The sequence below is a fragment of the Chiloscyllium plagiosum genome, chromosome 1, assembly GCF_004010195.1.
Source record: "Chiloscyllium plagiosum isolate BGI_BamShark_2017 chromosome 1, ASM401019v2, whole genome shotgun sequence".
NCBI lineage: Eukaryota > Metazoa > Chordata > Chondrichthyes > Orectolobiformes > Hemiscylliidae > Chiloscyllium > Chiloscyllium plagiosum.
Window position 1 is genome coordinate 129,610,336 of NC_057710.1, and position 9,257 is coordinate 129,619,592.

The 9,257-nt window shown below is 40.2% G+C and overlaps 1 protein-coding gene across 2 annotated transcripts in view; it reads left to right on the forward strand.

Moving 5' to 3' along the window:
• The window catches only part of LOC122553171 (protein transport protein Sec24D-like), a 202,602-nt gene that overhangs the window by 17,055 nt on the left and 176,290 nt on the right, over positions 1-9,257 (forward strand). For both annotated transcript variants that reach the window (XM_043696769.1, XM_043696761.1), the window contains exons 3-4: positions 4,381-4,507; positions 5,056-5,204. In XM_043696769.1, the coding sequence (XP_043552704.1) occupies positions 4,381-4,507; positions 5,056-5,204 (276 nt within the window). The remainder of the gene's footprint in view (positions 1-4,380; positions 4,508-5,055; positions 5,205-9,257) is intronic.

A 9,257-nucleotide genomic window follows, 5' to 3' on the forward strand; every position in this document is an offset into this window, starting at 1 on the left:
TAATAGGATGGTTATGGTAGGGGATTTTAATTTTCCATTGAGCTGGGACTGCCATAGTGTTAAAGGTTTGGATTGAGAGGAACTTGTGTGCAGTAGAATGTTTTCTGATTTTAATATGCAGATCTAACCACTAGAGAAGGTGCACAACATGGCTACGCTTGGGAAATAAGGCAGAGCAGGTGACATAGGTGTCAGTGGGGAAGCACTTTGGGGCCAATGATCATAATTTTATTAGTTATAAAATAGTAATGGAAAAAGATAGACCGGATCTAAAAGTTAACGTTCTAAATTGAAGGCAGGCCAATTTTGGCAGTATTAGGCAAGAACTTTCAAAAGTTGTTTGGGGGCAGATGTTTGCAGGTAAAGGACGGCTGGAAAATGGGAAGCCTTCGATAATGAGATAATCAGAGAGAGTATGTTCCTGTTATGGTGAAGTGGAAGGCTGGATGACTAATGAAATTTAGGTTTGGTCAAGGATAAGAAGGAAGCATCTGTAAAGTACAGACAGCAGGGATCAAGTGAATCCTTAGAGTATAAAGGCAGTAGGAGTAAACTTAAGAGGGAAATCAGGAGGACAAAAAGGAGACATGAGATAGCTTTGGCAAATAGAGTTAAAGAGAATCCAAAGGGATTTTATAAATACATTAAGGACAAAAAGGTAACTAGGGAGAGAATAGGGTCCCTTAAAGATCAGCAAGGCCACTTATGTGTGGAACTGCAGGAGATGGGTGAGATACCAAATGAGTATTTTGCATCAGTGTTTACTGTGCAGAAGGATATAGAAGATATAGAGTGTTGGGAAATAAGTCGTGACATCTTGAAAAATGTCCATATTACAGAGGAGGAGGTGCTGGATGTTTTAAAATGCATAACGGTGGTTAAAAACTCAAGACCTGATCAGGTGTACCTTGGACCTCTGCAGGAAGCGAGGGAAGAGATTGCAGGGCCCCTTGCTGAGATATTTGTACCACAGATAACCACAGGTGAGGTGGAAGACTGGAAGTTGGCTAATGTGGTGCCACTATTTATTAAAGGTAGTAAGGAAAAGCCAGAGAACTATAGATTGGTGAGCCTGGTGGTGGGCAAGTTGGGGAGGGGATCTTGAGGGACAGGATTTACACAGATTTGGAAAGGCAAGGACTGATTAGAGATAGTCGATATGGATTTATGTGTGGGAAATCATGTTCCACTAACTTGATTGAAATTTTTGAGGAAATAATGAGGAAGATTCCTGAGGGCAGTGTGGTGGATGTGATCTAAATGGACTTCACTAAGACATTCAATGAGGTTCCTCATGGTAGACTGGTTAACAAGGTTATATCACACGGAATACAGGGAGAACCAGCCATTTGGATGCAACTGGCTTGAAGGTAGAAGACAGAGGGTGGTGGTGGAGGGTTGCTTTTCAGACTGGGGACTTGTGACTAGTGGAGTGCCACAAGGATCGGTGCTGGGTCCACTGATTTTGTGTCATTTACATAAATGATTTGAATGTAAACATAGAAGGTATAATTAGTACGTTTGCGGATGACACCAAAATTGGAGGTGTAGTGGACAGCAAAGAAGGTTGTCTCAGAACACAGCAGGGATCTTGCTCAGATAGACCAATGGGCCAAGGAATGGCAGATGGAGTTTAAATTCGATAAATGTGAGGTGTTGCATTTTGGAAAAGCAAATCAAGGTAGAACTTACATGCTTAATGGTAAGGTCCTGGGGAGTATTGTTGAACAAAGAAACCTTGGAATGCTGGTTCATAGTTCCTTGAAAGTGGAGTCGCAGATGGGTAGAGAAGAAGGCGTTTGGTATGCTTAGCTTTATTAGTCAGTGCATTGAGTATGGGAATTGGGATGTTACTTTGTAGCTGTTGGAATATTGCATGCAGTTCTGATCTCCCTCTGATAGTAAGGATGTTGTGAAACTTGAAAGGGTTCAGAAAAATTTACGTGGATGCTGCCAGGGTTGGTGGATTTGAGCGAAAGGGAGAGGCTGAATAAGCTGGTGCTGTTTTCCCTGGACCATCAGAGGCTGAGAGGTGACCTCATAGACGGTTATAAAATCATGAGGGGCATGGATAGGGTAAATGGATAAGATCTTTTCCACAGGATAGGGGAGTCCACAACTAAAGGGCCTAAGTTCAGGGTGAGAGAGGAAAGATATAAAAGGCATCTACGGGGCAACTTTTTCATGCAGAGGGTGGTGCATGTATGCAATGAATTGCCAGAGGAAGTGGTGGACGCTGGTACGATTACAACATTTATAAGCCATCTAGATGGGTATATGAATAGGAAGGGTTTAGGGCTTGTGGGCCAAATGCTGGCAAATGGAACTGGATTTATATGGGATATCTGGTCGGGGTGGATGCTTTGGATCGAAGGGTCTGTTTCCGTGCTGGACTCTTAAGTTGTTGAGACATGACGTCCTTGCACAAACTCAGGCTGCCTATCACTAACCAGTCCATTTGCTTCCAACAGCTGCCAAATCATTTTCACACATTACAATCCACCTGCTAAGTTTTGCCCACTCATTTTTAACCTGTCTGTATACCTCTTTCTGTTATCTTCACCACTTGCCTCTCTGTGTCATCTGCAAAATTGGCTACAGTACATTCACTTTCTTCATCCAGGCCGAGAATATACATCGTAAGTAGTTTTAGTCCCAGCGTTGATTCTTGAGGCACTCTACCAGTTACAAGTTGCTGTCCTGAAAATCCCCTCCTTTATCCCAACTTTCTGTCTTCTCCCAATCCTCCGTCTATGCTCATCTGCTGACCAGATATCCCATATAAATCTAGTTCCGCTTGCCAGCATTTGGCCCTATGCTCATATGCCTCACAGCGCCAGGGATCCAGGTTCAGTTCCTGTCTCGGGCAACTGTCTGTGTGGAGTTTGCACATTCTCCCCATGTCTGCGGGGGTTTCCTCCGGGTACTCCGGTTTCTTCCCACAGTCCAAAGATGTGCAGGTTAGGTGAATTGGCCATGCTAAATTGCCCGTAGGTGCATTAGTCAGGGGTAAATGTAGGGGAATGGGTCTGGGTGTGTTGCTCTTTGGAGGGTCGGTGTGGACTCATTGGGCTGGAGGGAATCTAACCGAATCCAACCTAATATACTACCTTCAATACCATGGCTTTACTGTGAAGATGTTTTAAATGGTGCAACAATCCTTGGTTTTTAGAGCAGTTTGTTTTCCATTTCAGTACACAATCAAAAACACAGTTTAAAAAACAGACATACAATCCTGCAGTCTCAACCTGGAATTATCCATTGTCTGTGGAGAGTGAAACAGAGCTGTTCTGATGTTCAGAAGTCACAAATCTGAAGAACAGTTCTGAGGAAGTCATAACTGATTCAAAGCATTAACTCTTTTTCTATCTCCACAGATGCATCTGGACCTGCTAAGGTTTTCTGCCACTTTGTTTTTAATTCAGATTTCCAGCATCCACTGTATTTTGCTTTAATTTCAGCTTCTGGGTGATTTGTGGCTTATGGTCCCTTGGAAGTGTTGTGAATCATATCATAGATTCTGGAACCTTTTGAAAGGCAAGCTCAAAAGGTCTTATCTGCCCCTTTCATTCCAATTCATTATTCCTCCCATCCCTTGCTCTCTCATACACTCTGTGCCAGCTCATTCTGTGTCCACAACATGGAAAACTAATCAACTATATAAAAACAATAGAACGAGTGGAATGTCTCTGGGAAGAAGAAGCATCCATTAACAATCTTGTTTCAGTCAGAAAAAAACCCCTCCTGTTCCCATACACACTATAAAAGTGTGAATCAGACTGACCATTAAAGTATCAATTATGAAGTCTTCAAACATGTCAGCTTTCTTAATCTGTACAACTAAACATTGAAACCTTGAGAGAAGAGTTAACCCAAAAAAAGGAACTTATAGCCACTTAAATATGTCCATAGGTCAAAGTGACTAGTTATTTCCAGTTATCAAAATAGGACACACCAAGCTGGGATAATCGTTTTGAGAGTCTGGGCTCTCAGCCAAGCATGCATGATGATGACATGTAAATACTCTTTCAACAGAATTGGATGGCCCCTGATGGTTCCATAGCTTTGTTGGGAAATCAATATAACATGAACAAACATGCCAATTTAAAAAAAATGTGTTTGAATCTGCTTGTGAACAAAATTATCTATGATCATTTTGTAGTAGTTCAAAACAAAAACTTGAATTGGCAGGTGTAGATTGTCTTGTAGACTGTAATATTGAAGGAATATGTAAAGAGAGAATATTTCCAATTGTTAATTGTGAACATGTTTTATATTGGAGACTTTTTGCATACAGTTATTTCTCTTTTGTTACTGTTCTCAAAAGGCTTTACTTCTCTGAGTATAGGCTTCTGGTTCATGGGTGCACTTTCTTTCCAGGACCTTTAAAATCACTATCTTCACCTCATGGATCTTCGATCTCTGGTCACCCACCACCTGCTCCGAGCCAGTTTGGCCAAACTAGCCTCCAAAATGGAATATATAATCCTGGAAACCAGATGCCAAGGTATTTTCTTGAAAAATTCATTCATGGGATGTGGGCATCACTGGCTAGCTAGCATTTATTATCCAACCCTAGTTATCCTTATGAAGGTAGTGGGGAGCTGCCATAATACAGAATGGAAGACGGACAAAATACAATTTTCAACTTGCAGACAATCACTGCTTCATTTTTATCAAGAATGAATAAACTTTGCTTATGTCTTGCAAAAATGATGTAAGGCTTTTTACTTTAAATTTGCACTAGCAGTTTCCTTATGCATGTATGGTAGAAGAGAAACACTACTCTGTTTAGACACATTCCTACAAGGCTTATGACAAAACTTATTTGCTCACGTCCTGTCTCCCAGCCACCTCATCATGCAGTCGTTTAGAAATCTAACCTACGTCCTGTAAATTGTAAACCTTGATATTGTTGTGGTTTTCAGTTGCTTGAAAACTGAAAACATGCCAAAAATAGTTACATTTAGATTAACTGTCCAACATTGAAGAATGGATTAGAAGTTACAATGTCTCATTTATATTTTTTAAAACAAAGTATTTATTTACTTCTAGCCATGCTATTCCTCCTCCATGCAGTGGTCAGACACCTCCCCTTCAGTCCCATGGTACAAAATCACAGTCAAATTACCAGAACACTGCACCACCTGTATTCACACAGCAAGTCAGCAGTCAGCTTGGTGCGATGCAAATAAGCAACTATGGTAAGTTTTTGTTTAAATGAAGTAATTTACACAAGTTGAATATTTAGGAGTGTAGGGAAAGGAAGATGATGACGAAGATGAAATTTTTACCTAAATTTGCATTTTTAAAAGGTTTCTGTTTCTAGATGGTTTCTTTCCTGTTGTCCCAAATGCTCTCACCTTGCAATTTCTTCATCCTTTTTAACTTTGAGTCTGACACATCAAAAGAGAGAGAAATGAAACTGAAGTTTTTAAAGATCCTATGCCTTCTCATCGAAGATTTCCTGAGTAACAGAAAGCTTTGATGAATGTAATTTAGTCTTGTTACTTTACAAAAGCAACAGAAACTTATTTTCAACTCCTGTGGTGATCTGGAATGTTTGAAGTCTTAAAAAAATATGCTGAGCGCTTTGTTCACAACATGTCAGCAGTTCTACAGTCACTCATTTTTGTTTTAGGTTTGTGTGGGAAACCGATAAATTACCTCTCTGGAATATGTGTAATTTAAACATACTTTACATTGACAAATTCCACTTACAAAATACAAATGGAAGAAATTACTGTAGATTGAATTCAGAGAAAGTAACTTTTGTAAGTAAGGAAAATGCAAGAAAATCAGAAAAGAATGCTTGCTTTGAAAAACGTTCTGAGATATTTTTTCCTAATTTAAAACTTGCTACTTGTTGGATTCATGGAAAAGTGATTCAATATGTATTTCACTTGAATGTTATTTACAAATATTTGAAATTTCACTCAAAAACATCTTGGCTCTGTGTAAATCAAGACATGTAACTTATGGAAAGTTAATGTATTATTCTGAAATTTCTTTCTCCACAATTCATAGTAGTGGAATACACCATGCTACAATGATGGAAACAAAGATTTCAGATGAACGTGTTAGTTATGTGTACACTTGAGTCTATAACATAATTTTTGGAAACTCAAGCCTAAATTCAAATACTGGTGTTGAATTCTTTGGAATAGAATTGTTGATATTGGCATGAGCCATGACTGATTTATTCATTTTGTCAAGCTGCAGTAACAACAGGTGAGAGAAAGGTTGATACTTGGAGAGACTTACATGTCCTTACATCTGAACCATGGAATGTTTAACATTTAATCGAAGTGAAGTCTTAGTGGAATTATGTAATGTCGCAAAGCTGGTCCTTTTTTCCTAAAAGCTGCTCCTTTTCTTGAGGATACTGTGTCCTTGATTTTTTTCAGAGGGATCGGGCCAGGCTCTGATTAGACTAGTTTGATACATAGATGAAAGGGATTTTGAGAAGCCTTTTGTTTATATGTAACAGATAAGACTTAAGGCCAATGTGGTCATGTCTCTCCATCTCTCGCTCTCTTTGTCTGACCTGCCTCGCTGTCTGTCTTGCCCGCCCCCTGGTTCTTTATTCTGTTCTTTGTGTTTCATTGTGTAATTTTGTGAATAAACTTTTATCTGTTTTAAAACCTGGTCGTCAACCTCGCTAACTTACTTCGAGTAATTTTCACTGTACACTTACTGAAACAAATTGCAAAATTATGGTCTGGGCTGCCTGCATTGGAGTGCTTTGAGTGATCTGGCCTAGTCCATAACAATAGGGCCAAATGTGAAATCACACTAAGCATACTGTGAGCAGTTTTGATCTTTTCAGCTGAGGATTTAATGGAAACAATAGCAGATCAGTTACCTGTTCTCCATTGTTACATACACAAACTCCAAATTGTAAAGTATTAAAGTGACATTTACAATGAGGAAATATTCTACCATTCAGGCTCACTTCACTTCTAATCAGCTGTACTGCAATGCTGAATCGCTACTGAAGTTAAATTCCTAATCATCCTGTCCTACCACATAGTACGTGTTTCCATTTTTAAAAAAAGGTAAAAATACTGTTAGGTCTACCAACCTTGGCACTCTGTTATGGGTCTCACTGGCTTTTCTCATTCAAGACACATTACAAGATGACTGAAGGTAAACCTAATTTTGACCAATATTGAAGCAATTTCAGTATCTTGAAGCTTATAACTCTGATATTTACAGCTTAAAAGTATGCCATTCAGTCTATTCTGGTCAACAAAGACCTGACTACACGAATTCCATTTTTCAACCATTGAGCCAAAGCTATGGAGGCTATAACAATGCAAGTAGGTATCTAATGTTTTCTAAATTTTAAGTATTTCTGACTCAACTACCCTTTCAGTCAGTGAGTTCCAGACTAACACTATCCCCTGGATGAAAAAGTTATTCTCAACTCTGCTCTGAGTCTTCTACTTTTAGTCTTAAATCTATACCCTCTGGTTGTTGGCCCCTCTACCATTGGAAATAGTACATTCCAAACCACTTGAAGTGTGTTCCTCAATCTTATACGCTTCTATCAGCTCTCCTCTCAAGCTTCAATGCTCCAACTAAAACAGCCCCAGCCTATCCAGACAGTCCTAATCGCTCTGACCCTCAGCCCAGGCAGTATCCTAGTAAGTCTCTTCTGTACCGTCTTTAGTGCAAATGCATCCTTTCTTAAATATAGTGATTAGAACTGCAAACAGTACTCCAATTGTGGCCTAACCGGCATATGTAGTCAGAGCAGCATAATGTTTCTGCTCTTGCAATTCTATACCTTTCCCAAGAAAGGAAAGTATCCCATATATCTTACAAACCACCTTATTGAATCAGAATTCAGGGATTTTTAGATATATACACCAAGATCCTCCAATTATCGCTACTTTCCAGCTTCCTCCCATTTATATTGTAATCCCCTTGCCTTGTTAGTCATCTCCATTTATATCATCTCGCACTTTTCTGTGTTGAATTCCATTTATCACTGTTCTGTTCACTTAACCAGTCGATTGATACCCACCCACAGTTTACGACTAGCCTCCACATAATTTACTACACCCTCAATTTTTGTCATTCACACTCTCCTTGATTATAACACCTAAATAGAAGTCCAAATGTTTAATGTATAGGAGAAACAACAAGGACCTCTGTATCTCGCCCTGAAGGACATCCCTGTGATCAGAATTCTGAACACCGAAATATCCCTTTTTTATCACTCTCTGCTTCCTGCCTCTCAGCTAATTTCAAGTCCAACATGTCGCTTTGCCTTGAATCCAATGGACTGTGCTTTCTTGACCAGTCTACCATGAGGGACTTTATCAAAAGCCTTGCTAAAGTCTATGGATATAACATTAAATGTGTTACTCTCATCTGCACCCCAGCTTATCTCCTCCAAAAAGTTAATTAAATTTCCAAAATATGACCACCTTTTAACAAATCCTTGCTGACTATCCCTGAATAATCCTTATACTCAAGTGTAGAGGTTAGACTGATTGGCTTGTAATTTCCTGGTCTATCCTGCTGCATTTTATAAAAATGGGACAACATTGGAACCTCTGCGATCCTCTGGCAGCTCACCTGTGGCCAGGGAGGATTTGAAAACTACTGCTAGGACTCTGATAGCTCCTCCCTTGCCTTCCTCAACAGCTTTTGACATATCTCATCCAGACTGGTAGAACTACCGTGGGTGGCATGGTGGCTCAGTGGTCAGCGCTGCTGCCTCACAGCACCAGGGACCCGGCTTTGAGTCTAACCTCGGACAACTGTCTGTGTGGAGTTTGCACATTCTCCCCGTGTCAGTGTGGGTTTTCTCTGGGTGCTCTGGTTTCTTCCTACAAACCAAAGATTTACAGGTTAGGTGAATTGGACATGCTAAATTGCCCACAGTGTTCACGGATGTGTAGGTTAGGTACATTAGTCAGGGGTAAACGTGGGATAATAGGGTAGGGGAATGGGTCTGGGTGGGTTACTCTTCGGAGGTCAGTGTGGACTTGTTGGGCTGAAGGGATTCTATGAATCTATGAACTATCCACTTCTAAGGCAGCTAAACCTGTTAATGTCTCTGTCTCTCTGACTGACTGACTGACTGTCTGTCTCTCTGACTGACCGACTCTGTGTCTGTCTGTCTGTCTGTCTGTCTGTCTCTCTCTCTGTGTGTCTCTCTCTCTCTCTCTCTCTCTGTGTCTGTCTGTCTCTCTCTCTCTCTCTCTGTGTGTCTGTCTCTCTCTCTCTCTCTCTCTCTCTCT